The sequence below is a fragment of the Suillus plorans genome (genome assembly GCF_016647745.1).
Source record: "Suillus plorans strain S12 chromosome Unknown HD556scaffold_23, whole genome shotgun sequence".
NCBI classification, from domain to species: Eukaryota; Fungi; Basidiomycota; class Agaricomycetes; order Boletales; family Suillaceae; genus Suillus; species Suillus plorans.
The window spans coordinates 427,876-454,629 of NW_024537407.1; the positions used below are offsets into that span (position 1 = coordinate 427,876).

At 48.7% G+C, this 26,754-nt stretch overlaps 9 protein-coding genes across 9 annotated transcripts; 4 read left to right on the forward strand and 5 right to left on the reverse strand.

Moving 5' to 3' along the window:
• Window positions 1-41: 41 nt before the first annotated feature.
• Window positions 42-1,755, reverse strand: HD556DRAFT_1366291 (uncharacterized protein). Its single transcript, XM_041302808.1, has 6 exons — window positions 961-1,755; window positions 827-905; window positions 664-761; window positions 589-613; window positions 307-529; window positions 42-246 (listed from the first exon to the last, which is right to left on the reverse strand). The coding sequence occupies exons 1-6, from the start codon at window positions 1,435-1,437 to the stop codon at window positions 189-191; spliced, it is 960 nt and encodes a 319-aa protein (XP_041161101.1). The 5' UTR covers window positions 1,438-1,755; the 3' UTR covers window positions 42-188.
• Window positions 1,756-1,809: 54 nt separating this feature from the next.
• On the reverse strand, window positions 1,810-4,153 carry HD556DRAFT_1366297 (DWNN domain-containing protein). Its single transcript, XM_041302809.1, has 6 exons — window positions 3,825-4,153; window positions 3,530-3,774; window positions 3,127-3,466; window positions 2,890-3,073; window positions 2,491-2,839; window positions 1,810-2,437 (listed from the first exon to the last, which is right to left on the reverse strand). The coding sequence occupies exons 1-6, from the start codon at window positions 3,994-3,996 to the stop codon at window positions 1,928-1,930; spliced, it is 1,800 nt and encodes a 599-aa protein (XP_041161102.1). The 5' UTR covers window positions 3,997-4,153; the 3' UTR covers window positions 1,810-1,927.
• A 98-nt stretch (window positions 4,154-4,251) lies between these two features.
• HD556DRAFT_1366305 (ergosterol biosynthesis ERG4/ERG24) lies at window positions 4,252-6,310 on the forward strand. The gene is made up of 10 exons (XM_041302810.1): window positions 4,252-4,411; window positions 4,465-4,633; window positions 4,684-5,181; window positions 5,236-5,282; window positions 5,334-5,384; window positions 5,432-5,477; window positions 5,528-5,637; window positions 5,689-5,820; window positions 5,874-5,919; window positions 5,976-6,310. The coding sequence occupies exons 1-10, from the start codon at window positions 4,287-4,289 to the stop codon at window positions 6,183-6,185; spliced, it is 1,434 nt and encodes a 477-aa protein (XP_041161103.1). The 5' UTR covers window positions 4,252-4,286; the 3' UTR covers window positions 6,186-6,310.
• HD556DRAFT_1366309 (uncharacterized protein) lies at window positions 6,311-9,567 on the reverse strand. Its single transcript, XM_041302811.1, has 4 exons — window positions 9,400-9,567; window positions 7,327-9,345; window positions 6,676-7,279; window positions 6,311-6,622 (listed from the first exon to the last, which is right to left on the reverse strand). Exons 2-4 carry the CDS (start codon window positions 9,094-9,096, stop codon window positions 6,603-6,605), a joined length of 2,394 nt encoding a protein of 797 aa, XP_041161104.1. The 5' UTR covers window positions 9,097-9,345; window positions 9,400-9,567; the 3' UTR covers window positions 6,311-6,602.
• A 14-nt stretch (window positions 9,568-9,581) lies between these two features.
• On the forward strand, window positions 9,582-11,472 carry HD556DRAFT_395047 (uncharacterized protein). The gene is made up of 4 exons (XM_041310484.1): window positions 9,582-10,151; window positions 10,217-10,277; window positions 10,333-10,362; window positions 10,411-11,472. Exons 1-4 carry the CDS (start codon window positions 9,696-9,698, stop codon window positions 11,178-11,180), a joined length of 1,317 nt encoding a protein of 438 aa, XP_041161105.1. The 5' UTR covers window positions 9,582-9,695; the 3' UTR covers window positions 11,181-11,472.
• Window position 11,473: 1 nt separating this feature from the next.
• Window positions 11,474-13,288, forward strand: HD556DRAFT_395431 (uncharacterized protein). Its single transcript, XM_041310487.1, has 6 exons — window positions 11,474-12,339; window positions 12,391-12,546; window positions 12,600-12,633; window positions 12,691-12,722; window positions 12,772-12,871; window positions 12,925-13,288. Exons 1-6 carry the CDS (start codon window positions 11,552-11,554, stop codon window positions 13,207-13,209), a joined length of 1,395 nt encoding a protein of 464 aa, XP_041161106.1. The 5' UTR covers window positions 11,474-11,551; the 3' UTR covers window positions 13,210-13,288.
• A 122-nt stretch (window positions 13,289-13,410) lies between these two features.
• HD556DRAFT_395166 (uncharacterized protein) lies at window positions 13,411-16,770 on the reverse strand. Its single transcript, XM_041310486.1, has 6 exons — window positions 16,237-16,770; window positions 16,100-16,179; window positions 15,687-16,051; window positions 15,493-15,635; window positions 13,719-15,445; window positions 13,411-13,662 (listed from the first exon to the last, which is right to left on the reverse strand). The coding sequence occupies exons 1-6, from the start codon at window positions 16,503-16,505 to the stop codon at window positions 13,613-13,615; spliced, it is 2,634 nt and encodes an 877-aa protein (XP_041161107.1). The 5' UTR covers window positions 16,506-16,770; the 3' UTR covers window positions 13,411-13,612.
• Window positions 16,771-17,687: 917 nt separating this feature from the next.
• Window positions 17,688-21,750, forward strand: HD556DRAFT_395148 (glycoside hydrolase family 31 protein). The gene is made up of 8 exons (XM_041310485.1): window positions 17,688-18,725; window positions 18,779-19,407; window positions 19,480-19,749; window positions 19,809-19,910; window positions 19,972-20,170; window positions 20,231-20,474; window positions 20,531-20,672; window positions 20,741-21,750. The coding sequence occupies exons 1-8, from the start codon at window positions 18,044-18,046 to the stop codon at window positions 21,320-21,322; spliced, it is 2,850 nt and encodes a 949-aa protein (XP_041161108.1). The 5' UTR covers window positions 17,688-18,043; the 3' UTR covers window positions 21,323-21,750.
• Window positions 21,751-24,696: 2,946 nt separating this feature from the next.
• HD556DRAFT_1307740 (uncharacterized protein) lies at window positions 24,697-26,717 on the reverse strand (the record flags this gene model as incomplete). The annotated part of the gene is made up of 14 exons (XM_041300054.1): window positions 24,697-24,802; window positions 25,094-25,273; window positions 25,333-25,358; window positions 25,411-25,426; window positions 25,492-25,514; window positions 25,566-25,582; window positions 25,630-25,742; window positions 25,825-25,909; window positions 25,949-25,999; window positions 26,057-26,188; window positions 26,252-26,315; window positions 26,374-26,505; window positions 26,561-26,624; window positions 26,674-26,717. 14 exons carry the CDS (start codon window positions 26,715-26,717, stop codon window positions 24,697-24,699), a joined length of 1,053 nt encoding a protein of 350 aa, XP_041161109.1.
• Between the last annotated feature and the right edge of the window lie 37 nt (window positions 26,718-26,754).

The window sequence follows — 26,754 nt, forward strand, 5'->3', positions numbered from 1 at the left end:
CCCGGACCGAGGTCCGCAAGATTACAAAAACAGCAATTTCACTACCAATGGCGGTGAGCGGTAGAATTGGAAGGAATCGCTCTATAGGTTTTCCTCCTGAGTAAACTATGAGATAATGTACAATGTGCACAGCGAACATGAAATCCGATGCAATACAACTCGACAGCAGACAAAATTATACGATCCGATCAACATATAGAGAGGGTTACGGCACGGAAAGATTGAACGGAAGACAGTTTTCGTTGACTACAAAATTACCACAGGGTCAGCGAAAAAAAAATAACCGCATGCTTGAGTTGTACGCACCCATCTCCATTCCCAAGCAATTCCTCGAATCTGGACCGGAGCTCCTCCACTCTTTTATTGAGCCCATTCTCAGCGGTTCCATATTCGTTGCCGTGATCTAGCTGGAACGCCCTGCAGTCTCGTAGAAATTGGTCAAGGTCTTTTACTCGGGTGATTGAAAGCTCTGGTTCGTTTGAACCACGCATACGAGCAAGGTATGATGCGACTAGAGTAGCAAGCGCCCCTGAAATGAGTTAAACAGTCAGCTATATATAGAATACTATTATTCCACGCGTCGCTTACCAAGTATTACGATCACGACAGAGCCCTGTGGTCGTTCATCAGTGGAAGACATAACAAGTTCCTCAAGTCGTTCACCTGTTTTCCAACTGCGACAGCAGATAAACCAGTAGTCAGGCTAGCGAGAAGAACCTGCAGACCGATGGCAATGTTCAGCGCATAGCCTGTCCCCATCGCTGAAGGCACAATTAGGCGGTAAAACATATTTCAACTCGAAAAGGTGAGAAACATAAAAATGCACCTTTTCTTGCGTATTTGGCTCTTTCATCTTCAGCTGCGGCGATAGTTGGTTGTAGGCGGTCCCCGACGGTGCGGTTGGGCTGGAAGATAGACAGTTAAAGATGTGTCCCCTAGAGAAGAGTGATTCGAGCTCACCTGCAAGGTAGTCTTTGGAACCAAGTCACTTGGGATACTGGGATACCGCTGTGCCAACAAAGTCGCCCTCCGGGGGAGGAAATCTCTACCCCTACTCGTTCCACGCGCGAGGTGGTCAAATTCTCCCGAAGAGGCCCGGGTTGGGGCACCGTGCCTTGAGTACCTAGCAGGATACTGGTCATCTGTTTTCGACGACAAATGCTTCTCTGATGGTTGAAGAGTAGGGTCCGCCTGCGTTGAACTAGAGCCAGCGCCAAACTCTACGGCTTGTGTGTGTTCGGCGTACGAGAGAGGTCTAGCGGGCAAGGGTGTGACAGTAGACTCGGATGTAGTAGGCCGCCTAGGTGTCGCGACTTGTCCATGCGTCAATATAGCGGTCCCTGTCCTAGACTCTTCGGCGGCTTCGCGAGCTGGAGAACTTGAATCCGTCAGCATCCCATGGACATCAGACTCAGAACTTTTGGTCGCTGGATCCATGATAAACCGCCCAAAATGAACCACTTAGATCTCGTAGTGTCGTAGTACTTAGAGGTAGTGCTGGGTGCTAGCGCTGACCTCTGGCTCGCACCCGACACGTTGTGAATTGGAACGCATTCAAGTTGTGCATGCAAATCAAACCACCTCGGAAATTAGATTGGCGAATTGTCTGCCCGGTTTGCCTAACAATAGATAGAATGGCCACGAGTCTAGCGTGCTTGAAAATGGACAGGCTTAGCTCGCGAGACTTGCAGTCATACTCGAGTTAAAGTCGTGCTGGACAAGCCTGGCCTCCGAGTCATGGGCCGCCGTGGTACCATGTTCATACTAAAAGATAGCACCCGATTCGCAGCGCTGTTTATATATCAGACATAACAGGATAAAATAACTATATTTTGCCAATGTTTGTGTATACATGCAAAGTGCGACATATTAGCTATCTGTGTAGGCTACAAATGTAGTCCTCCCTCTCCATCCAAAGGACTTCGAATTACTCCCAGTACCTGGGCATTTTGTGTTCACTTTCACCAGTGACATCTAAGAAATCTGAGGGACGATCCCGCTTCAAGTTCCGGCGGCGATTGTTGACGGGCAACCGTTGATAAGCAGAGTCATGGCCAACTGGTTGTTGGCTCGGAAACTGATTGGTCCACTGCTGACTTTGCATCCCGTAGGCCAAGGGATTGACGTTCTGCTGCTGCTGCTGCTGCTGCTGTTGTTGTTGCTGCTGCTGTTGCTGCTGCTGTTGCTGAAGACTGGTCGCAACAGCAAGGGTCGCGGCGATAGCTTGAGCTTGTTGTAGTTGCATCTGGAGCTGCTGATACTTGATTTCTGTGGTCTGCCGCACCTGGTTCGGTAGGGATGGATTCTGAAGCATGATTGATATTTGAGAAATCTGAGCTTGAAGGGACGGGATGTTGTCAACAATCATCTGGGACATATCCATGCTAGGTTGCTGATCTGAATAGAAGTCGTCATTTATAGAGTTGTCCGCATCACCCTATGCGGGATATGTTCATTCTCTAAACACAACAACGTGAACAGTGAACATACCTGGCCGTTAGAAAGGAAATGTGTGGAGCTCTCTTCACTTTCTTTTCTACTCTCTTCCATAACCTTATCGATATAGTCAGCGACCCTCGTTCGCATTGGCTTATCCATGACAACTTTGTCAAGTGAAGCTATCTTCTTGCCGCACTTGGGGCAGGTAAAATCGCGCTCAAGTAAATATGTCTGGATACATTCCTCGCAATATGAAGTGTCACAGCAAGGCGTCTTGACAGCGTCACGGAATAATCTGTTGTCTATGGGACAGGCAAGGGAAGCATCGGTAGGAGGGCGTTCCCGAACGTCAGCAGCAGTCAAACCCTTCGGACGGGATAATTGTTTCTGCCAAGAAGCCCTGCCGTCGAGTTAAAATGCATCCCATTATAGAACGAATCAAAAACCCACAAGTCAGGCTGGGCAACGACATAACCACCTTCTGGTGTGACCATCACACCTTGCGTGATCTCGCCTTTATTTGGATTTTCAACAGCTTTCAAGAAACTTCGCGGAATACCAGTAGTCCTTTTGATTCGAGGCTTGTTGTCGAACTCACGATCGCTATTCGTAGGACAATCTTGTATCCAATGACCTGTGAGGGGTTTACGTGTAAGACAGTCAGTCTACAATTGTGCAGCGACCGACCTTTCTGCCCACATCGGTAACAAACATAGCTAGGAGGTAACGGTCGTTCTGGCTGGGGACGTTGGTGAGGAGTAAATGGTTTCCCACCACGACTAGATGTTCCCCTGGGGTTGTTATATATGGGCACAGCGCTGTTTACACCCAATTGATGGGCACAAGAAAGCAAAATCACGTTCATGAGACTCGTTCTACTACTAAGACAAAAAGCGCGAAAACGCGATACCAACTGAGACATCTTTTCCTGGGTTTCTTCCCAGTTAGCAGTCTGGGCCTGGAACATAGCAGCCATCGCGGCTGCCTCATCGTCCTTTGTGACAGCATTTTTGGGAATAGAAGTTGGCTGCATTGGATGTAAGACTCGCTCTCGAGCGAGATGTGTATGTTTCATATAACAACTACGCACGCCAGCTAATTTTGGTGTAGGAGATGATTCCTCTTTGAGGTCAAAGCGCTTCGACATCGCACCCTTGTGCCATAAACCACCACTTCCACCAGGTCTCTGGATAATATCAGAAGTAGGAGTGTGGGTACCACCATTGGTACCACTAAGGTACATGGCTGCTTTGCCCTTTCCTGGGCGCGATGAAGGGAGACGCTTCACAATGACAGACGAAGAACGAGGAATGATCTGAGAATCATCTTTATACTCTGAAATGCACATGAAGTCTCAGATGTGGGATGATGCATTTACAACGCACCTTGCTGTGCCGAAGCATCATATACATATAGGTCGAAGTCATTTGCCTTACCCAAGTTATTGGCCAATATGATTTCCTTTTTCAGGTCAAAAACAGAGATCCCGGTGCCATCAAAGGTCACCCGAGACTCATCCCTCTGGGACTTGAACTTGTAGAAAACTGAAGAAGCCATGAAGAGGCAAAGAATGGATTGTTGGACGGCTGCTACGATATACACAACAATGAAATCAGTGCAAAACTGACCAACACGTTGACTACAGACAGATGAAGTGGGCACGCGTCGTCTGGTCTCGCCTGGGTTGAAGATGATGAGCGTTTACACGAGAAACGTGGCTATCGGGAAAGGAGATCAAAAACAAAGTTCAAACGGAGATTAAAGGATAATGCTAACTCCGCGAATTTCAATATTAATTCCTGTCTCGTTCCACTTTGAGACTTGCACGTTCTGTCTCGTTTTGCAAAATGGTTCAGTCTTACGGCGGCACAGGGAACGAGTTGAGACAGCGCAGTGTCGACGCGTCTGCAAAGTCACTGACGACTACTGATGAGGGCCGTAAAGTGGACCAATTGCTCGACGAGCATCAGACGTACGTTTTGCTTCCGTTGCGCGTATTTACTGTTTCACATTTACGTCTGCTAGGTATGAATTCGGTGGACCTGCAGGAGTAACTGCAATGATGCTTGGCTTCCCCATGCTCATGTATTATCTCTGGATATGCTTGTGGTTTTATGACGGTAAACTTGTGTACCCTGCATCATTTGAGGACACTGTTCCGTTCCTTGGGAGGATGTGGGCACACATTCGCGATGTATGTACTCACGAAAGTTTGAACGTCTTCCTAACCTCAACTGACTACAGGACGCAAGCCCCAATGCATACGCTTGGAAAGTCTATACCGGTCTCGTGATCTATCAGCTCTTCCTAGCATTGGTCATGCCAGGGTACCAACAAGAAGGACTTCCTGTACCTTCTCTTGGGTATAAGACCCTCATGTATAACTGCAATGCGCTCTACTCTCTCTACGCAACTATGCTGACTGCTGCTGCTCTGCACTACTACCACATTTTCCGTCTCACCGAAATTATCGACAATTATGGCCACATCATGTCCGTCGCCATGATTTACGGTTTCGCTGTGTCCTTTGGTATGTATTTCATTACAGTTGCAGCCGGAAACGAGATCCGCATGTCTGGGAACTTCATCTATGACGTCTTCATGGGTGCTTGTTTGAATCCCCGTATCGGCTCTGTTGATCTGAAGATGTGGGCTGAGGTTCGGATTCCTTGGGTAATTGTCTTCTTTTTGGCCGTGTCCGGAGGCTGCCACCAGTATGAACAATATGGTTATGTCACCCCTGTGCGTCCTTTTTTTTGGAGCTTCAGTCACGCAATAACCTACAAACATATGTAGAACATGGCATTCATGATTCTGGCAACATGGCTCTACCTTAATGCATGGTGTGTCTCAACGAGAGAATTTAAAACTAGCGTTCCTGATCCAATTTTCAGCGCGAAGGGCGAAGAGTGTATCCCCCAAACGTGGGATATGTATCATGAGAAGTGGGTAGTAATTCTTATGCTCATTTATCTGATTGTCATTTTCTTAGATGGGGTTTCATGGTCATCTTCTGGAACTTTGCCGGCGTTCCCTTCGTACGCAACTCCAATCATGTTTTAACTTTTACTGATCTGTGGCGTTGCAGACTTACGTGTACTCTGTGGTATACATGGCTTCGCACGATCCCTCTAACTATCAATTCTCTACACCTACATACGTCGTTCTTTTCACCATTCTACTGACAGCATACTACATGTACGACTACGATTTCATTTTCCGTCATTCAGCTGACATCTGTCCTCATAGTTGGGACACCTCAATGTCTCAAAAGAGTCGCTTCAAAATGCAAACACAGGGCATCACAACTTTCCGCAACACATTCCCGCAGCTTCCGGGGGGAACCCTCAAGAAGCCTGAGTTTATCCAGACAGCTCATGGGCAAGTCTTGCGGCAATTCTCAACTGATCAACTTTCTTACCTTGCAATTTTAGAAACCGCCTCCTCATCAGTGGGTGGTGGAGATACTCTCGCAAACCTGTAGGCTAGATCCATAATAATGTGTTCGGCCTGCTAACCTCGTTGCTCTTTCTCAGAACTATGTCGCCGACTGGACCATGAGCTTCTGCTGGGGTGTTGTTATCGGGAGTGCAACCATCATTCCTTACTTTTACTCGGTTTTCTTCATCACAGTACTCATCCATCGCTGCGGGCGTGACTTTGAACGCTGCTCGATCAAGTACGGTAAGGACTGGGAGCGTTATTGTTCTATCGTTAAATATAAATTCATACCCGGAATCTACTGATCTAGCAAGCTTTCGTATATTTATACCCGTTTTTACCATGTAGGTTTCTTGTAACATACTTTGGATCATGATACCCTAAACCTTCTTGTGGCAATTTGATTTGTTGCATATTCGATGACAAATAGATGTTATCCCAAATCACATCGAATGAAATTAAAATATGCACTACCGCGCGCGGCCGCGACCCTCCCTGTTTTTGGTACTTATCTAAGGAATAAAATAATAAAGGCCGTACCTAGCCATAACCCAACCATACCGTCGATCCCACCTATTTTTGTTGTTTTGACCTGCCTGCTATCTCCCGGGAAGAAAAGAAAGAGAAGAAATAAAAGAAATAGGGCTTGTCGTTCTCTCAGAAAAAACGAAAAGAAAATCAGAGAGAACGTTCAAAGAAAAGAAAAAGACGACGAGATTGTGTCAAAGATGAAATAGCGACCCTGAACTCCCGATGAGCGGAGACATTCGAAGAGGAGTAGAGATGATTACTTACAGGTTTTCCCCACAGCGACGCTGTCCGATTTTGCCATGTCGTCGGGATGGGCCGTTATCTTGAGAGGATCCACGTTACGACGTCGAGGCTGAATTTCCGGAGGACCGCGAATGGGGCTAGGAGCATACATACGTACCACTGACAGCATCGAATAGAGGGTAGCCAAGCCATTGCCTTCCGCTATTACATCCTCGCTCGGTTCCAAGAGTAAATCCACGCCATCGTCACTGAAGATTGACACCGTGGAGATATCCAAGTTGTCGTTGGGAGGATCTCGTTGAGACGGCCTAGCGACAGGAGGATTGTTTGATGGTGACGAAAGCATCCCACGGGCGTGCTGTGAAGTGACGCCATCAACCTTGTGAGTGGAGGAGGGCGACGAAGAGGAAGTGCCAGTAGCAGCAACAGGAAGCTGGACTTTCTCATTCTTCACGATCTCTTGAGTGACGAGTGGGGATCTTGGATGTAATACTTGACGAGGTCCGTTCTGCGACAAGGGCTTGCTGAGGTTTCGAATTATGTTAGCGTGCGCCTTCGGCGGGGTACTATGGAGTAGCTTGGCGTTCTCCTGAGCTTGTTGGGACGTAATTTCCATTTTCTGGAGCTTGAAAATATAAGCACAAACTGTGAAAGGCGTAGATACTTGCGTACTTTGCGCTTCATAATCGCTTGTGCATTGTTCGCAAGGTCCAACCGAATATGCACCTTCTGGAGCGTAGTACGTTGCTCTGCGAAATCCCTATTGAGGGTTTCGATCAAGTTGGCCTGCTCCGCATTCTCCCTGAAGAGCATGAGCGTCTCATCCAGATGATCTGCGTGGTTCTGCGCCGACTGTGTGCGTTCAAGCTTGAGCTGCTCTTCGACCTCTAGAAGTTGTTTGCGTTCCGCTTTGTAACGTCCCCTGGCTCGTGAAGCTGAGGCAGTGGTCTCCTCGAGTCGGATCTCAAGTTCACGAATTTGTTGCTGCGAGCGTGCCTTTTCCTGCTGGTGCTCAAGGATAAGTGCATCATGCTCGGAGAGTAGACGTTGAGCTTGCAATTCTACGCTATTGAGCAAGAACGCATTCGAGTTCGCCATTCGAGTACTGCGCTCGAGCTCGCGAGAGAGCGTATCACGTTCCGAAGTAAGGGCAGCGATTTGATCCTGATACACTGCGAACTCCGCTTCGTGGCCGTGGCAAGCTTGGGAAGGACGCTGTTTATCTTTCTTTGGACGAGCATCCTTCATTTCCGAAATGGTCGCCTGCGTCCTGGCTCCAGACTCCCGCACATCTGCCAGTAAGCGTCGAATATCCTGAAACGCTGTAGACTCTATCCGGGGGCCGTGACAAGCTTGGGAGGATTGCTGTCCATCTTCCTTGCGACGAATGTCCTTCAGTTCCAAGATTGCAGCAAGTGTCTTGTCTCGCGCATCTGCCAGTATGTTTCGTATCTTGCGATGTGGTGCTAGATTTGGCTCTGAAGCGAAGGGATCGTCATCCTTGCGGCGCTCGGATGCATCATGACCAACATTGCGTTGTCGTTTGATTAGGTTTCCCCGGCGCTCCGTCTCGTGCTTCGTCGTTGAATTCCTTTTGACAGCCACTGCTGGCTCGATCGACTGAGGTTTCGATAGATGTTCCGCGATGGCTTGGACCTCCAACACACAGCCTTGGGAACCAATGTCCGCTTGAGATCCGCTCGAGATCTTTCTGGTACTGGTCTTGCGAGAAACAGTTTCAACCAAAGGACTGGATATCTCAAAGCCCTCCGGATGGGCAATCTGTTCGTCCTGGTTGAAGAGCTTTGACTGGAGCTTGGTGACCTGAGCACCCTGTCGCATATTCAGCCCGTTTATGTTGAAATCGTATGACCGGATGATCTCAGGCACCTCTGACTGCATCATTTTGAGATGATCTTGAACAGCACGGCTATGGCGTTGCGCCTCATCGAGGGCTTGTGGAGCAGCCTTCCGTTCCTTGTCGACAGTGACAAGCGAAGTGCGCAGAACCCTATTTTCCGTTCTTGACTTCCGCGTCTCCGTGCAGTCGAGTTGTGCTTTAAGGTGAGGAAGGATTCGAGACTTTGTTGCAAGATAGTCGACATTAGTGGCAGGGTCAACCTCTGGATGCAACTCAGCAGTGTCACGATGGGCAACTGGCTTGGCGCGGAAGATGGCTCGATCGACGAAGCTTGGAAGAAAGGAGCGAACTTTGCCCTTGCGCTGGCCTTTGGCTGGACTAGGCGGTCTGAACTGGTCGTATGAGGGAATGCTGGTGTGTTGTTGCATATCTGGAGGCATAGTAGAATGAATAAAGATGTTGAAGATATCGATATGCTGGATGTGTAAAAAAACGTGAAGCGACGATAAAAGACGGACTGAAGAGAGAGCAGGTGGGTGACGAGCCTTTTGTAAGAGTTGGAGGCTGACTGAGGCTGACATCCGGGAGTGAGATTTGAGGCCGGTCTGGTCTTGCTGTCGCACGACTGTTTACGCGACTGCCAGAAAAGACTGCTTGTGTATATTGCAATAGGAGCAAAATCATTGTACCGTGAATGTCGGTTCCTAGTAGCATTATTCATGAGGACATAACTAGGAGCGCGCCGAGTCGCAACGTGTCAGTTATATTTGCAAGGCGGATTATTACAAACTGGGAACCGACGCAAGTGTGGACTTATGCGAACTTTGTAGCTAGACCAACGCCTTCTGTAAATTCCGAAAGAAAAGAGGACAATGAAAACGTACAAGTCAAAGAGCTGAACGCACAAGATGAGAACGGTCGAGTTCGCATTAAGCATTGCACTGCACTGCATTAGCCTGCGATATGAAACATCAGTACTTCAGTACTCAGTGGATGATCATGATAATCTATCAACAACCTCAGGCTGTGACCTGCAGCTGCCAGATACTTTTCGTGGCTCAGGCACTGCAATATTGAATCCGAAAGGCACTTGCCGAATAGGGACACGTTCACTCTTACCGACTCCCGAGAAGCCTCCCAAGTACCCAACTCACCAGCGACGTTGGTTTACTTTCAAGCGATGGAAGGTAACAAAGACGAAGCCATCAAGTGTCTTTCAATCGCACAAAAATACAAGGATGCTGGCAACCTCCCTTCAGCCCGCAAATTTTGTCAAAAATCTATAAACTTGTTCTCCACACCTGACGCTGCAAAGTTTCTTGAGTCTATCGAGGCCGCGGAGGTATCTGGATCGTCTTCCTCGTCAGCTGGGGCAGGCCCTTCAACATCAAATGGCAATGCACAGGCGTCGTCATCTTCTACAGAGACACACCCATCCGCTTCTGGTGCTAAGCATCGGAGTACGGGCAGTGCGAATGGCACGGCTGGAGGAATGGGAGGGGAGAAACGGGAATTCACTGCTGAGCAGTTGAAGGTTGTGAAACGGGTAAAGGCTTGCAAGGTTACAGATTATTATGAGATCTTGTCGGTCGAGAAGAATTGCGAGGAGGCTGAGATAAAGAAGGCATACAGAAAGGTACATTAACATGCATGATCTCGCATGCCGACTGATATACGTTCTAACGCTGTGATTTATCATAGCTTGCCCTTGCGCTACATCCTGACAAGAACGGTGCTCCTGGAGCAGATGAAGCATTCAAGAGTACGTCTAGTATTGTCATCACGTACGCGAAGTGTCTCATGTGAACTCACTGCAGTGGTATCCAAAGCCTTCCAAGTGCTTTCAGGTATGCTTAACTTATTCAATGCGCTAGACAGTTCTGACGTTCACTCAGACTCCCAGAAGCGAGCAATTTACGACCAATCCGGGTCGGATCCAGAATCGCGTTCTGGTGGCATGTCCTCCCGCGGACCCGGCTTCTCCACAAGCCCATTTGGTGGCGAGGGCGAGATGAGTCCAGAAGATCTTTTCAACATGTTCTTCGGAGGAGGCGGTATGGCGATGAACCGTGGATTTGGAGGCAGTCCTTTCGGCGGCGGCCCAGTATTCACTGCATCATTTGGTCCAGGGGGCTTCCGTACGACACGTATGCGTACGAATACGGGGGGTGCGCAAGCACAACAGCAGGGTGAAGGGGCACAGGGTCGTTCGCTGCTTATGCAGCTCCTGCCCCTCATATTGCTTATCGCATTCTCATTCCTGAGTGCAATTCCGGATATGTTCTCTACGTCGATACCCGACCCGCGGTATTCCTTTTCACCATCAACACGGTTCAATACTGAACGGCAAACGAATGGACTGGGCATCAAATACCATGTTAACGAGCATGAGTTCAAGAATCATCGGCAGATTGCAGCTGACATTGCTGGGGGCACCCATCGACGCGGATCTGCTCTGTCAAGATTTGAAGGGCAAGTGGAACAAGTTTACACCAATACTCTCTACAACGATTGCCAGCGTGGAGTTGATGGGCGGCAACGGAGGAGAGACGCAGAAGTTGGTTTATTCGGTGTTGGCACGGACTGGGAGAAGGTAAAAGCAATAGAGGCGGAGAAAATAGATAGCTGTGAAGAGCTGAAACGTCTGGGTGTCTTAAAGTCGTGAAGGTTACTTTGACACCTTGAATTACCCTTGGACTTATGCACACTGCTGGCTTAATTAGTATTACCCTGTTCGATTCTCCATCGTATTCCGCGCCAACGCGGTCGCCCTATGCTTTATTTATGCCAACAATGTGGTCTTCGCTTGCTCTATACTCGCAATGTCACCATGGCTGGATTTCCACCGCCAAAACTAGTGATGACTAGTTGACTACCTGGTCAGCGAGTAAGGAAAAGTTGGCGGCCCTTTGCTTCCGAAGTTTCGGTACCGGCGGTCACAATTAGTAGTATTAGTAAAAGTAAGAACTCACAAGCGCTTCCAAATTATATTCTGACTCTTGTCCAACTAGCTGAATATCAGCTTTCAGGTGTGGAATGAGCGCAGGGCGATCAGATATACTGGCACCAGAGCAGGAGCCCGTAGAACTCGCACGTTTTAGAGAACAATGGAAGGCAGAGGTCAGGGAACGGCAGACTGCTACGTCGGGTGTGCAAGCTCAACCCGTTCCCGGTGCCAGCACTGCTGCAGAACGCACCATTCCCGCAGCTCGGAGTGATGCCAGCGCGAAAACCGCTACTATCACTAACACACACTCGAGTCGGGGGCCTGCCACCCATGTCGTCGCAGGTGCGCCTGCCGTCACAACGCACGCATCTCACGGCCACTCTCATCTCAGTCCCAATCTGGCTCATGCCATCGAGGTCTACCGCAAAGCAGTTTTTCATGAGCAGCACAGCCAGCTAGATGAGGCTCTTCGGCTCTATCGTCAGGCATTTCGTCTCGATGCGAACGTCGACCGTGCGTACTTCATAGAAGAACAACGCACACATGAGCGTTCTGCTGCTCAGCCACCTAGTCACAAGAAGGCTCCATCCACTGTCTCTGTAGATGAAGTTACACGGGATGTGCAGAAGCTCGAAGTGCACAAGGATAGCAAGGATAAATCCATTGTGACGTCAGGGTTTCTGGCACAAGTGCTCAAGAACTTTCCTGAGAATCTTGTCTTTCAACCGGAGAATGAGAAGGAGGGACTACCCATTAATCTCATCCCTGACGAGCTTGTGCTCCAAATCCTCCGAATTCTTGATTACACCACGATTGAGCGGTTTGCGGCTGTCAGTCGTAAGGCACGAATGCTTAGTTTGGATTCTGCGATTTGGAGGTATAGTGCTTGTCTCTTGCATGTACTTTGCGTTATAAATATTTGCAACAGAGATTTTGTCCATTTGGCATATAAGCCTCCCCAAATTGCTGATAATGAGTCTATAACGAATATCATGGAACTGTACAATTCGGACTACCGGAGAGCTTATATTGAACATCCTCGCTTGCGGATGGATGGAGTTTACATTGCTGTTTGCCATTACATGTAAGTCATGCTGTCAGAGATGGATTGTCTCCACTTTCTTACAACACCCGTAGGCGGATGGGCTCTAGCGAGAACGCCTGGGTAAATGTATGTAGAAAACTCTTTGACAATTTTCGATGTACTGAGTTTATCACTCCCTTGTAGGTAACTCACCTCATCACATATCATCGGTACCTGTAAGTCTCGTGCCCGAGCCATCTCTTACCTACGTTGACATTATCCCAGCCGATTCTTCCCCAACGGACAGGTGTTATCCCTCCTCGCTAATGAGGAATGGCAACCCCAGACCGTAATTCCAATGCTCAAGCCGAGCCTGCGCATGAAGGTATGCACACGCCCATATCATCCCAATCCCAAACTCAACCACATCTATCCCAGGGTTTCTACATTGGTAACTGGTCTCTGTCCGGTAGCACTGTTTACATCACAAACCTTGTCGAGAAGCACCTTTCGCATGCGCACGCCACTACAGAGCCGCAGCCGAACAGGTATTTCTTCCAGATGACGCTCGCGTTGCGTTCGCGTCCCCTCGGGCGGTGGAACAAGCTCGATTTTATTGGGTATGACTCAGTCAATGTGGAGGATGGGGAAGCGGTGCCGCTGCCGCTGAGGAACGAACGGTCGTTTTGGTTCTCGAAGGTGAAGAGTTGGCCGGGGTATTAGAATGGGTTGATATGCGAGTATGGGCTAGATGAGCGCTGGAAGTTTCTCATGCACGAGACCGAGTATATGCGTTGTAACATTTAATATTCGATGGATCAGTATCGATCAGTCGACATGTACGCGTCCAACCAAACATCATCACCACTCGTAAGCTAAATAGCAATTCAATAGCAAGCTGCAACTAAACCCTGGCCAGGATAACAAGAATTAGAAAACTGCACGAAACGTAAGCGGACGTAATGAATATGAGGATATAATCATGATGCAATACAGTGAACTTATTCCGCGAATAGCGATTCTCTATGTGCGACGGTTCTGAATCGTGATTGATGAAATATGAAAAAGTGCAAAGTGAAAAAAATAATTCAGGTCTGATGCATGGGTATCCGTTCCTTGTTCAAATCTACATGCCTGACTGACGGTTGAGCATGTAGAACTGCAAATCTTGCCAGCCTACAAAAATACATGTTAACACCTTACACTGATAGAAGAACAGACCAGGTACTCGCCTCCTCCAACCCGACACATAACCTTCTTCGACATCCCGCCACCCCTTGCCCCGGAGCGCGTCAGCGTGGTCAGCTTACAAGTCACCACTTTCCTACTCAAACTATTCGAAAACGCATACGACGCCCTAATCTCCTCTCCCTCCTTGGGCGGCGCCTTGAGCGGGGGATCTACACGCTCAATCAGCAGCCCGTGCGGAATCGCATTCACAATCGCCGCCACCTCCACGTCGAGTGGGTCCTTGTCACTCGCAGGGACGTACAAGTGTATTGGGTCGCGCTCCATGGGTGTGTACGATCCTGACCGCGACCCGGGACGCGAGTTGGGCGTCCGGGTCGTCGACGAATCACGAAACGATGAAGGAGGGAGCTTCGCTGCGACAGTCTGCCGCGCAGATGTACGCATCCCGCTGTTTCCTGCGCCCCCGTAAAACGGGACCTGTTGAGCTTTTGCTTTCAATTGTGATTCGGGCGTCTGTGCCCTGAGGAGAGACCCTGGAGTAAGGGGGCTTTGGGGACGGTAGAAGGACATCGTTGACGAGGGACGCGATTCAGAGGAGACGTGCACACTGGGAAGGGGTATTTGTGATCGGCTTGGAGGGCGTGGTGGGGGTATGCGTATGCCGCTCGAGGTATACGAACAGAACGTGCTGGGAGATGTATTGGCATGCGGAGGCGAGAATGCGCGCTGCATTAGAGTCGTAAGCTCTTCGTCGTCATCAGTATCAGACTGCCGCACAGACACGGGGCGCCAGTGTACCGCGGGGGCGGGAATTTGACTTGGGGTCTTGGGCCGTGGGCGTGGTGTCGCCCCAAGGCTGGGCGTTTGAGCTCGTGATGGTGGATGTAGAGGTGGAATAGAAGGGTTTGTGGATGCAGATGAGGTTACGGGAGACCAAGGCCGCGAAGACGCATTTGAACTACGGCTGAGGCTCCTTCGTGAAGGCGTGCTCGGCACAAGAGGGGCACATTCTGGGATGAGGACAGACTTTGCGTTTGGCCGCTTTGGAGGAGTGGGCTTGATGGTCGCTGCAGGATCCGGCGCTTGTACTTTTGTTGAGCTGTTCCATGGTTGTTTAGACGTTTTCAGTTTCACGGTTGAATTCGGGTCGTCAATACGGTCAAGGCGTTTGGGGGCGGGGGAAGATTCGGGCGTGAGGCTGCGGCTATACTTGTGTTCCTTCTCTGGTGTAAGTGGGGCACCACTGGTAGACCGATTGAATGCGAATATAGAGGTGCGTTGTCGTCGAAGAGCCTTAGCTGGCTCCGATGACGGACCCTGTGATTGTGAAGAGTCTCTTGACACCGAAGACAATTCTCGTGATACGGGCAAGGGAGTGACGGGGACCGGAGGCGACCGCACATGACCAGCAATCTTCCTTGCAAACTTCCTCAGTGGCGATATGCTCCGCGAAAGAGTGCTCGTAGAACTCGTTGCTCGACTCGGTGCACGACCTTTCGAAGAGCGATTCGCGGGCGTTGCAAGGAGCCCGTTTGCTGTATATCCCGATGTTATGGAACCTGATTCGCTTGGCACCACATCACCACCCGTGAGGATCTTTCGCACGGCTTCCATCTCTTTTTCTGTCTTGGCCATTCGCTCCTTGAGGATCCGCCACCTCTTAGCAGATTCCCCGTGACGTCGGAGTGTCTCCCCGTTCTTCGTGACACGGTTCTGCACGCCATTGTCAATGATTGCAAGTACCTTGGACGTGGCTGGGACGTAATGCCTAGAAGGAGTGTGAGTGAGATGTAAAATGCAAAAGGAGAAATCCACTTTTTCTTTGCTTCAAACGAGCTGAGCAACTCGTTGAATACTTCGATGCTCAATGGATTCTTGTCTGAACTAACTGAGCCCCTGTATGAGGACTGCGAGAGTGAATCTTCTGCACTTCCCCTGTGTACCTGCCAAATAAAATCCTGCGCTGTGTTTGCGAAGATGATACAGATATCAAGAATAAAAGAACACACCTGACAACGATTGACTGCCTTCTCTAAGCTTCCCATCATTCCGTCTGCCTGTTCTGTGACGGTTCTGAACACAGTAAGCCATTTATCCTCTTTCAACTCCTCCCTGAGAACATCTGTGTCACTCTGTACGGCCTCCCACTCGGTGACGAGGACTACATGCTTGCGGACCAGTACAACTTGTTCGGAGTCAGGGGTGGTACCATTGGACTGGTTCTGAAAGGGGGTGACAGATTCAGACACGGATTTCATGCCATGGGCGACAGCCTCAAGGCGTTCGTCAAGAGTCATAAGAGCTTTGTCGATGACGATGGTCGTGGCGGCCGCATCACCTGAGGACTGAGATTTATGCCGTAGTTCCTGTATTTCTGAGGGTTGTGTGAGTAAGAAATGGATGGGGCTAAGAAGTCGCGTACCAAATATACGCGTCTGGATGTCCGATATACTATACGAGAGTTCGGTGATGTGTGTGGAGATGGCGAGGAGACGAATGTCTCTGCAATGTGCGCGTTAGGTCACGAGCCAGATTGAGGTCAATTGGAAGAGAACTCACTCATGGCTCTTTCGCTTCCCATTGTTTCTCGCAAGCAATGAACGCGACGCGGTGATGGTGAGATTTTCTGTTCTGCCGTAAACACCTGCCTCGAGGCAACGGACTGGAGAACGGAATGACGCGCCTTCATCTGCATGATTCAAGGAGCCACCGGATGATGAAGAACTTGAGGATGGTGTTGGAGACGGACGGAGAGAACGGTACTGAGAGAACGGGGTAGAGTCGGAGGTAGACATGGACAAGGCTGGAGAAAGAAGGGTAACCATCATCGACAGGGACAGCTATTATATGAACTGTTGATGTGAACTGCAGCGACTGGCTGTTAGTTGATGGGCCACGGCGGTTGGAGGACCACGCCGGACGTAGCTAAGGCTAGCGAATAATTCAAGGACAAAGTTCAACTACACGGTCACTGATGCTTGTCTCTGCCGTTATTAGCCTCTTGAAGTTTCGTGAATGGTGTGCAGCCAGTACCGTAATGATGATCCGAGTAGTAGTCTGTCGAAGAGCGATATTTGTAAACGATTAATCCTTATAAGCTTGATATTTGTAGTTATCAATAATAACGAAATAGCCTATATAGCAACCTTTTGACCCAAATCATCATATTCAATCAGTATTAATATTGTACTGTCCCCCACAGCGACATTGCTGGCGTGGCTCGTGCATCATGAGTTGTCCAGGCTAAGCTGCGCTGAACAATAGGGGTAAGCCATCGTCGTTGCAATCGTCGTCGACAATTGATTATGTTTCCACTTGTCATCCAGGAATATGATACTTCGACCCACGCCTGGGCCAGCCGCAGAGAAGTTGTTCCTTTCCCTTTGCTCAATACCGTTTGCCACTTTTCAATTGTGGCAGTGATCAAGTCGACGCCATCGAACGTTATGAAGGAACTGAGACGGCAAAGCCATCAACAAATGAGCGCTCAGCTCTGCCCTTGATCCTCCGAATTGGACTTCCCACAAATATTCAAGGATCTTTCCGTTTTGCGAGATCATCATGCTGCGGACTGCGTGTCTGTTGACGAGGTATGCATCCAAATTATTCCATTCATGGTCAGTGAAGTCCATTCCCTAGGCCTAGCGCCACAGAAAGACCGCACTGCGCCTCGGGCCATATCAGTAGTGAGAGGTACTACGACGCACTTGCCTGATTTGCGCAACCTTGAAGCAATTGAATTCCTTCACCTGCGGCCTCGGACATCTAATTGGGATGAGTGTGTGTAGTACATAATTTTAACGCCGCAGCTTGTCTAAGGTCCGTCCGAACTGCGACGTGCTCGAACTTCGTGTGCTCGTATCTCGGCATTAAACTTGTAGCTTCTCGGACAACATTTCAGGCAATGCTGCCCTGCGAACTAGGTAAACCATTCAGAAGAAACTGCATATCCATGAGACTGCTTTTTCGGATGGACTCTAAACGGTGGGCAGGGAGCACTGCGGTCTCGTCAACTCGTTGCATGGTCTCCTACTTAGAATAAAAAACAGTGGAAACCAGATATTTACACAGAGAGTGATAGGCCCAACTCATCTATGTAATGGGATTGGTACATCAGAGACTGATTTCAAATACCCTAACCTGCCCAACTCACAACTCGCCCCATTGTTGCCTCGGAAACTGGTTAAGTCAATCGGGAGTGGATGCTTTGGTAGACGGACAAGTTTCATCTGGTACGGTTGCAGGATATTCAAGTTGATGGTTGAAAGGAAGTTGATGATCGGACCGTCACGTTGCCGTACTTGCTTCAAGCGCTCCCAGGATTTAACTGCGCTACACCTACTATAGTTCAACTTCGACCGAGACAATGTGGTCCCCAGGGACATTCCTACTCCTCCTCCTCCCAACAGTCCTCGCATTTAAACCATCCGACTTCAAGACATGCTCCCAGTCCGGTTTCTGTCGCAGAGGACGTGCCCTCGCAGAACGCTCCCAAGAATTATCATCATGGCATTCTCCGTACTCAATTGAACCCCCAGAACTTAGCCCTCATCAACCAGGCTTCACCACAAATGTACATTCGTCTGTCTATCCCAATGTCAAATTCGTGCTTGATGTTATTATACACGAGGAGGGCATTGTGCGCGTGCGAATGGACGAAGAGAACGGACTGAGGAAACGATATAACGAAGCTACTCAGTGGGCGCTCATTGGGGAACCTTTGTTGAGTGATGATGTCCTCTGGACCGTCGACAGTAAAAAAGCCAAGGCTGTTTATGGATCAAAGAAGGATATGGAGCTCGTTGTCGACTTTAACCCTCTCAAAATCACGCTTTTCCGGGGTGGTGTGGAACAGGTCGTATTGAACGGGCGCGGTTTACTGCACATGGAGCATTTCAGGACAAAGGAGGACTCTAAATTAGCTGAACATATCGAAGGCGAGGGACAATCTGTCCTCCAAGTCAACTCTGCAGCATGGTTCGAAGGCGACACCCAAGACGCCTTCTGGGACGAAACCTTCTCCACGTGGACAGACACAAAACCCAAAGGTACGTCCCACACTCACCATCAACACTGAGACTACAGCACCCAACGTCCACAGGCCCTGAATCACTTTCCCTCGACATAACTTTCCCCAACCACGCCCACGTATACGGAATCCCCCAACACGCTACGAACCTTTCCCTCCCAAGCACAACAGGCCCCACCGCAAGATACACTGACCCCTTCCGTCTCTACAATGCAGATGTCTTCGAATACCTCGCCGACTCGCCGACTTCTCTCTACGGCTCGATCCCGCTCATGCACGCGCATTCTGCAACGTCGACGGTGGCCGTTTTCAATGCCATTGCGTCAGAAACATGGATTGATATCACTCATGTGGAAAAAGGCGGTGTAGAAACGCACTGGATATCCGAATCTGGGATCCTGGACGTATTCCTACTCCCAGGCCCAACACCCGCCGACGTCTTCACCCAATACGCACATCTGACAGGAACAGCGCCCCTCCCAGCCCACTGGTCACTCGGATATCACCAGTGCCGCTGGAACTATGTCAGTTCAGACGACGTGCGCGGTGTACAGGATAGGTTCGATGAGGATGATTTTCCGGTGGATGTCTTTTGGTTGGATATCGAGTATGCGGAGGATCACAAGTACTTTATGTGGAATAAGAAGACGTTCCCGGATCCGGTGGAGATGACGAAGGATGTGGAGGCTGTCGAGCGGAAGGTCTGTTTTGTTTCGCTCATTCATTGATTCATCTTTTGTAATGAATCTTGCGCTCACGCATATACGCGCTAGATGGTAATCATCGTCGACCCCCACTTAAAACGCTCAAACGACTACCCGGTATACAAACGAGCATCTGAACTAGAAGTCCTCGTTAAACCCAAGAGCGGCGAGGGCGAATATGAAGGATGGTGTTGGCCCGGCTCCAGCTCATGGATCGACTTTTTCCATCCTGGTTCTTGGGACTTTTGGATCTCACTGTTCAAGACGGATACTATCGATAGTCAGTGGAGTTGGACAGAGAGCACCAACAATGTCGGTATTTGGAACGATATGAACGAGGTACGTTTTCTTCGATGTTGGAGTGGCTTGCTTATTTATCGGCGAACACGAACTGCTAGCCGTCGGTGTTTAACGGACCGGAAATCACGATGCCAAAAGATAACATCCATTACGGTGGTTGGGAGCACAGAGACGTGCACAACATCAACGGAATGCTCTTTGTACGTCCCTCATCTTCTTTCTGAGACTGTCAGTCAAACTTACAATACTAATTCCCTGCAGGCGAATCATACATTCCAAGCGGCAGAAGCCCGCACAGACCCCCCACGACGCCCATTCGTCCTCACCCGCGCCTTCTACGCCGGTTCTCAGCGTTTCGGTGCGATGTGGACCGGCGATAATCTTGGTACGTGGGAGCATATGGCTGTTGGGATTAAGATGGTACTTGCGAATGGAGTTGGGGGGATGCCTTTTGCTGGATGTAAGTCTTTCTTCCTTTCTTCTCTCTCACCTTCATTTCTGATTATCCACTTGCTCACAGCTGATGTTGGCGGCTTCTTCGGAAACCCCGAACCAGAAATGTTAGTGCGATGGTACGTAGTAGGCGCATTCTCGCCCTTCTTCCGCGCACATGCGCATATCGACACGAAACGCCGAGAACCGTACCTTCTTGAGGAGCCCTACAAGAGTTTAGTGAGGGATATTTTGAGGTTGAGGTATTCGATGCTTCCTGTGTGGTATACTGCGTTTAGGGAGACGAGTGAGAGTGGGGTTCCCATTCTCCGGTGCGTTTTTTCTTCCTCTATTGGACGATGTGATCGATGTGTGCGTGAACGCGCAGGCCTCAATATGTTATGTTCCCCGAGGACGATGCTGGGTTTGGAATTGATGATCAGTTTTATGTTGGGTCGTCGGGGTTACTTGTTAAACCTGTGACGGAGAAGGGGGTGAAGGAGGTTTCTGTGTATATTGCTGAGGATCAGGTTCGTTCTTTTCCTCTTGTTTTCATTTCTCCACACACCCTGACACTTACGCACACCCAATTGCCTAGGTCTACTACGACTACTTCACCAACCAACCCCACCGCCCCAAAAACCGACAGATAACCCTCCCCGCAAACCTCGACCAAATCCCCCTCCTCATCCGCGGAGGCTCTATCATCCCCACCCGCGAACGTCCGCGCCGTTCCTCGCCACTGATGAAACACGACCCGTTCACACTCCGCATCGCGCTTGATACTTCGGGGAATGCGCGCGGGGAGGTGTATCTTGATGATGGCGAGACGTATGGTTACGGCAAGGGGGATGTTGTTTGGCGTGGGTTCGGCGCGGAGAGCACGAAAAGAAAGGGGAAAGGGATTGGGGCGGTACGCATCTCGTCCGTTGATCTTGCCGTAAGAACGCAAGTGGGTGCGTACGATCCCAAGAACGAGTTCGCGCGCAGTGTGGGGGATGTGAGAGTGGAAAAGCTGGTTGTCCTTGGACTTGAAAAGAAGCCTTTGAGCGTTGGTTTGGAGGGCGGAAGTGAACTTGAGTGGGAATTTGCGTCGAAGGATGGGGCGGGGGTGTTAGTCATCAAAGATCCTGCAGTGCGCGTGGTGGATGATTGGGCTGTTGTTGTGAAGTTGGAGTGAGATAACATGGTATATTTTTTCATATCACTCGTGCATTGCGTCGTGAATGTTCATTTGCTTTCATGTTTTCATGCATAATCGAGAGGCATATGACATGCTTGTAAAATATTGGCACATCGACAAGTATGGGCACATGGTAAGTCAAGAGCCTACTTTGCTTTTGCGCTTCAAAGCTTCACTTAAGTACTTGCACTTGGGGTCTTCAAGACAATTCAAATCGTGTCCTTAGCATTCAATTAACAAAGTAGTGAGGGCACATGAGAGGTACTGCGACACAGTGCACTTACCCGATTTGTGCAACCTTGGAGCAATTGAATTCCTTCACCTAGTTCGTGGGGGGTGACCAGTACATGATTCTAATGCCGCAGCTCGTTCCGACAATCCATCGCTATTTTAGAAATTCCTATAGCCCATGTCTGATCAACTGTGCCATGTGGTTTCGATATATCGTGTGTGCATAGTACAAAGAGCATGTGAACCGGACTCGGTCTCCACTCCGGAGGGATTTTGATACGGTTGCGGGACGTTCAAGTTGAACGTTGAGGTGTTGAAACATTGATGGTTGAAAGGAAGTTGATGATCGGACCCGTAGTCACCGTACTTCAATGCTGAAGCGCTCGCTACGCGTCATGACAGTGCTACAATGATATGAGTATTTTCTCGACGTTGACTGGCGATTGGGTACGGTAATAACGAATTACCTTCTGCAAGCCGTTTGTTTACAGATATTTTGTTTATTACGAGAAAGGGAAGTTCTCCGTAGTAACTTGTTACGAGTCTACGTTCTACGTCGTGCATGTGACAAGTAGCTACAAGATCCAAAGTGAGTGGTTATATATGAATAACGATTTTGATAATGGCTTGCTTTGACCACATACCACGTGGCCAATCTCCGCCTCCATGCATTGCTTTATGCGAGCATCCACGATTTCGGTATATCTCTACCGAGCCTATACGAGGCAAAGGTACCGATCACGCAAATACGGGAGTCGCACAAAAAAGCAGAGAGCTACGTGCCTTTTCTCCTTTTCTTATTCGTTCTAGCCTTGTTCTTTACCAACAGAACGATCTTCCGACTGTTGAGAATGCGGGAATCATTGCTTGAAGTCTGCACACTGTGACAGGATTTGCGCAAATTCGGGAATAACTAGCTTTGTTCTCGGATTGGAAGGTAAATTAGCGCACACTGCCGCGCTTATTGTTAATCATCAGTGGATTGTCCACGATTGATTTGTGGATACGCGGTGCCAACATACTTATAAAACGAAGACTTCTGAGTCAGTCTCTGTCCGACACCTTGCTAGGAGTCACGCCTTCAAGTCAGTCAAAGAGTGTGTGCTACTTATTTTCGCCTCTCTATCACGAACATGCCTTCTCTTTTTTCGAAACTGTCTGAAGCTTTAAAGGTGGATATATATGCTTAGATTCCGTGTTCTCTCTAACATTTCTTAAAGACTGCGACTCCGCAGCAGACTGGACGTCCCAAGAAACGACGACCCTTCAAAATTGCCCGACCACCCCTGGCGCACAACATTCAGTGCTACGGATATGCAGTCTCTTCTGAATGGCTCGTCCGGTTCGCGGAACAACACTGCACAGAGGATTTGCCAGATCGCGATCACACAGACTATGAAGACATTGCCACGACACGAGCCTATGAACTCCTTGCATCTTTGTCGGGCATCTATTACTTGGACTACAGAAATTGTTTGAACCCCCCGCCGGGAGGTGTCATCCCTCCAGAGTGGATCGGTGTGTTCCGCGGTAAATACGACGATGCACCCGACGAAGTACTGGATGCCATTCAAATTGACACCGTTCAGGTGTTTTATGTGTGCTCGGATAGAGGAGATTTTGAAATGCGTCCTACGCAGAAACAGCTCAACACCTTGACCAAGTTGATCGGGCATCCACCGCAATGGTGGGTGGCTTATGGGCCTGGACCCTGGTAGGGGTTTTTGGAACGCCCTCTGTCCCTCTCATCGTGTACTCTACCCCATATCCATCACAGTTCACAATCATATGCGATGTACATACATCTTATACGATTTCACCTAGTTGGCAAGCTGAATACATGTATATGTATGGACTAGACCTGATGTAGTGTCCAACATAGGGTGTATAAGTACTCTCATGTATAGAATATTAATATTAGAAGTTTAGAACGGCCAGGCTCTTGCGCACTGCGCAGTAATTGCTAGCAGCGTCGACCGACAGTACAGTACCTTGAAGGACAGTGGACGTTGCAAAGCCCCTCGGGTAAAATGGGAAAATGGAGAAAAATCAAGATCATCAAGTCAGGGGGACACATGCACATCGATATCGCACTAAGTCAGTCGGACTCGGAAAGGCTTTGGACCAAACTGTGGCCCTGTGACACTGCGGCTCTGTACAGAGACATTGTAGTTTACTGATCTGAGGTTGGCATTTCGGTCACGTGGCCCGTATTTGCAGCATTCAAATTGCTCCGAGACTTCCGAGTCTTCCTGCTCTCAGGTATTGTTCAGCATGCAAATGATGTATTACATTTTCTCTCAGCATATTGTTGGTTGTGCCTCTATCCGAGACGTTTGACTGACATCAATTGCATCGACAGCCGGATTCATATGGCTAGAGAAACATAATTTACTCAAGAGCGGCATTCTTGATAACGAGCCGACGGTATACATACGGTTTGACTCCCGACGGAGAACGCAAGTACCTGCAAGTACTCAGGCTGTCGCAGATTTACATAAAAGTAAGCTGTTGACATCGGATCGGTGACTGAATACTTACTCTATAATATCTTGATCCTGGATATGTTTCCAGATCTAGATCGAAGGTCTGTGGTTATACCGATTCAACCTTGAGCTTGGGTTTGTTGAATGAGAACAAAGAATGGTGGTTCAAACGTTTCATATTATGTACATCCTTGAACGTGCGATGGCCCAGGTACGTAGTAAGTGCTGACGAGAAGTAAACTCCGTGGGTACTTCACTGCAAAGGTTAGCACTTTGCAAGGCACACGTCACTGCTGCGGTCCATTCGTAACAGATCTCCATCTCGTGATTTTTATCTACAACACTCAACTTTAAAGTAATTGCTTGGTTACTTCACTGAGTACGTCCTACATACTATACTTTGAGCATTAAATTTGGCAGTGCGTTTCATTGCAGCTGCAGTCACCATGACTAAAGTGATCAAGTAAATCTAGAATCACTTCGCGCTGATTCAGGACCTTGTGAGTCACTGACGCCCGTGTTAACCTAACGGTGGCCGCGTGGGTGCAGAGGGTCGCGAGAATTCCCAATGGGAAGGATGACGATGGGGTCATGATATCATCCTGAGCACCATGAGGGTCGTGGCGGCCCGAGTTCATAAGAATTTTTTGAATATCATGCACGTTTCTGGGCAGGTAACGAAGGAATACCGGCGATCTCGTGTATACTGTCAATATTTTCTCGTGGCATGGTAGACTGGTCCGCGACCATCGAATCACCACTATACAAAAGATAGAAGAACTACAGAAGAATTATGAGGCAGGTTAGCTAAAAGTTAGTCTATCACTAATACATGCAGTCAGTCGGAGATAGTCACTCCGACCGAAGGATACACCTGATACTGGATATTTAAAAGGGGCATAGGAAACGTAAAAGAAATTCTAGGAACAAAAGTGAGCACAAAGGGTCGTCCATGTTCAGTCGATTTTGGTACAGAACAACCACCCTACAACATATGGTTACCAAGTCAACCAAGATAAACCTTGAAACCATATTTCCGATACTTACCTACTCCTGCATACCTTCCAACTCTTCTACATCATCCAGGCCTGGAGAGCCCCCTTCAGCAAATGCTTGTAGTTGCCGGTCCACTTCACGGCTGAGATCGCGAGTTTCGTAGGAACGCGTTTGAAGACTCCGAAGGTTCAGGACTAGGCGCTGGCCAGCTACCGAAAGTAACGGAGTTGCGAACCTACATGCAATATCAATATCTTGACCGAATGCGATGGGGTTGCATTACGGCTAACGTACCCTTTAGCAAGGAAATATGTTGGTTTCTGTAAATCAGTCAGAAAGAACGACGGTCCGCTAAGGATAAAGAATACTGACGGTCCTGAATGCAGTCCTGGACATAATAAGGCGATAGAACGAGTCAAGAGTATGAGCAAGTCTCACCAAGAGATAACGCACAATGCATTACTGAACATACTAACCTATTCGTGTTGTCAGCAACGAGATACATCATGAAGCTTTTTTACGCTCACGATGAAAAATAAGGTCGCTATACAATTGTAGTCAATTGCGAATTACTCCACAAAGCACGCTCACCGTCTCGAACGAGTATATGGAGGAGACTAGACGGGTAGAGTTGCTGAAATTCTCTAGAATATATCCGGAGACTTCGCATCGTTAGGACGAAGACTATTATATCGAGAATAAAGCTTGATTGATGGTTTTCAGCAAGCGCAAGCACACAGAATAGAACATCTTAACCTTCCAAAGTAGATTATCCACTAACGTTACAATATCATCGAGGCCGACGAGACGTCCGTCAATATACCAAACACGATGTAAAAGCGACCAACCACATATGCTTTGAAGTAGCAAACTATCAATATGCTGCAGGAGCCAAATGACAATCACCTACTAGGCCCTGTCGCCACGCAGACCTGAACCACGTCGAGGAACTGAAAATGAACTACCGAAGCGAAACCATTTTTACAAATGAAAATAAAAACGGTGCAAAGTGACCTACTATTACCGGCGTATAAACCATATGCTGAGCTAGCCACCAGCACAACGATGTAGCCCACGTAACTCCAGGTGAAGATGTTCGTTACACGCCTTCGAGTTCCCCAGATAGCCCATGCACGCAGGAGCACGAGGACTGAGGAAAACCAAAACCCTCAGGCCTCAGGACATGCAATGATCATCGAGTAGATGGACGCACTGTGGATCGATTCGATAGACACACGCATGAAGCAAGTGGTGAAAATTGAAAACCCTTGACAGAACTGGCACGAAATTAGCCACTCGATAAATGTCATGTCTACTCACGAAACTACAACATACCTTTTGAGAATTATGTGCAAGGAGACCAGCCTCTTCCAGCCGGATGGTAGTCTGTCCAATAAGGTTTCCATACCTGTTGAGAAGAAACATGATTTTGATAACCGTCCAGGGGGCCTTCCAGACGTAGACGAACTGCAATCAAGGGTATATTGTGAACATTGATATCATGCATATCATATGAACTCACTTCTTCTCTGAAAGTTAGGAGATAGTCGTAGACTAGTAGTGTATGGCCAGCTGCGGAGAACGACCTAGACAATATTAGGTGAGAATGACGATGTGTACAATATATAGACATACCTCCGCACCCATACCTCTTCCATGAACTGGGGGGACAAAGGCATGGTCGAAACAGTCACAGCGTCTAATGATGAGGAGAGC

Coding starts and splice junctions, on each gene's coding strand:
- HD556DRAFT_1366291 (XM_041302808.1), bottom strand. CDS start 1,437: ATGGATCCAGCGACCAAAAGTTCTGAGTCTGATGTCCATGGGATGCTG. Junction 906..960: donor TTCCAAAGACTACCTTGCAG/GTGAGCTCGAAT, acceptor TCTATCTTCCAG/CCCAACCGCACCGTCGGGGA. Junction 247..306: donor TTGCTTGGGAATGGAGATGG/GTGCGTACAACT, acceptor GTAATTTTGTAG/TCAACGAAAACTGTCTTCCG.
- HD556DRAFT_1366297 (XM_041302809.1), bottom strand. CDS start 3,996: ATGGCTTCTTCAGTTTTCTACAAGTTCAAGTCCCAGAGGGATGAGTCT. Junction 3,467..3,529: donor CTACACCAAAATTAGCTGGC/GTGCGTAGTTGT, acceptor CATCCAATGCAG/CCAACTTCTATTCCCAAAAA. Junction 2,840..2,889: donor GTCGTTGCCCAGCCTGACTT/GTGGGTTTTTGA, acceptor ACTCGACGGCAG/GGCTTCTTGGCAGAAACAAT.
- HD556DRAFT_1366305 (XM_041302810.1), top strand. CDS start 4,287: ATGGTTCAGTCTTACGGCGGCACAGGGAACGAGTTGAGACAGCGCAGT. Junction 5,283..5,333: donor TGGCTCTACCTTAATGCATG/GTGTGTCTCAAC, acceptor TCCAATTTTCAG/CGCGAAGGGCGAAGAGTGTA. Junction 5,385..5,431: donor TGGGATATGTATCATGAGAA/GTGGGTAGTAAT, acceptor TCATTTTCTTAG/ATGGGGTTTCATGGTCATCT.
- HD556DRAFT_1366309 (XM_041302811.1), bottom strand. CDS start 9,096: ATGTCAGCCTCAGTCAGCCTCCAACTCTTACAAAAGGCTCGTCACCCA. Junction 7,280..7,326: donor AAGCGATTATGAAGCGCAAA/GTACGCAAGTAT, acceptor TATATTTTCAAG/CTCCAGAAAATGGAAATTAC. Junction 6,623..6,675: donor CGTCGCTGTGGGGAAAACCT/GTAAGTAATCAT, acceptor TCGGGAGTTCAG/GGTCGCTATTTCATCTTTGA.
- HD556DRAFT_395047 (XM_041310484.1), top strand. CDS start 9,696: ATGGAAGGTAACAAAGACGAAGCCATCAAGTGTCTTTCAATCGCACAA. Junction 10,152..10,216: donor TAAAGAAGGCATACAGAAAG/GTACATTAACAT, acceptor GATTTATCATAG/CTTGCCCTTGCGCTACATCC. Junction 10,278..10,332: donor AGCAGATGAAGCATTCAAGA/GTACGTCTAGTA, acceptor AACTCACTGCAG/TGGTATCCAAAGCCTTCCAA.
- HD556DRAFT_395431 (XM_041310487.1), top strand. CDS start 11,552: ATGAGCGCAGGGCGATCAGATATACTGGCACCAGAGCAGGAGCCCGTA. Junction 12,634..12,690: donor GCGAGAACGCCTGGGTAAAT/GTATGTAGAAAA, acceptor ACTCCCTTGTAG/GTAACTCACCTCATCACATA. Junction 12,723..12,771: donor ATCACATATCATCGGTACCT/GTAAGTCTCGTG, acceptor ACATTATCCCAG/CCGATTCTTCCCCAACGGAC.
- HD556DRAFT_395166 (XM_041310486.1), bottom strand. CDS start 16,505: ATGATGGTTACCCTTCTTTCTCCAGCCTTGTCCATGTCTACCTCCGAC. Junction 16,180..16,236: donor GGGAAGCGAAAGAGCCATGA/GTGAGTTCTCTT, acceptor CGCACATTGCAG/AGACATTCGTCTCCTCGCCA. Junction 15,636..15,686: donor AGGCAGTCAATCGTTGTCAG/GTGTGTTCTTTT, acceptor AACACAGCGCAG/GATTTTATTTGGCAGGTACA.
- HD556DRAFT_395148 (XM_041310485.1), top strand. CDS start 18,044: ATGTGGTCCCCAGGGACATTCCTACTCCTCCTCCTCCCAACAGTCCTC. Junction 18,726..18,778: donor GACAGACACAAAACCCAAAG/GTACGTCCCACA, acceptor CAACGTCCACAG/GCCCTGAATCACTTTCCCTC. Junction 20,673..20,740: donor TGTATATTGCTGAGGATCAG/GTTCGTTCTTTT, acceptor CCAATTGCCTAG/GTCTACTACGACTACTTCAC.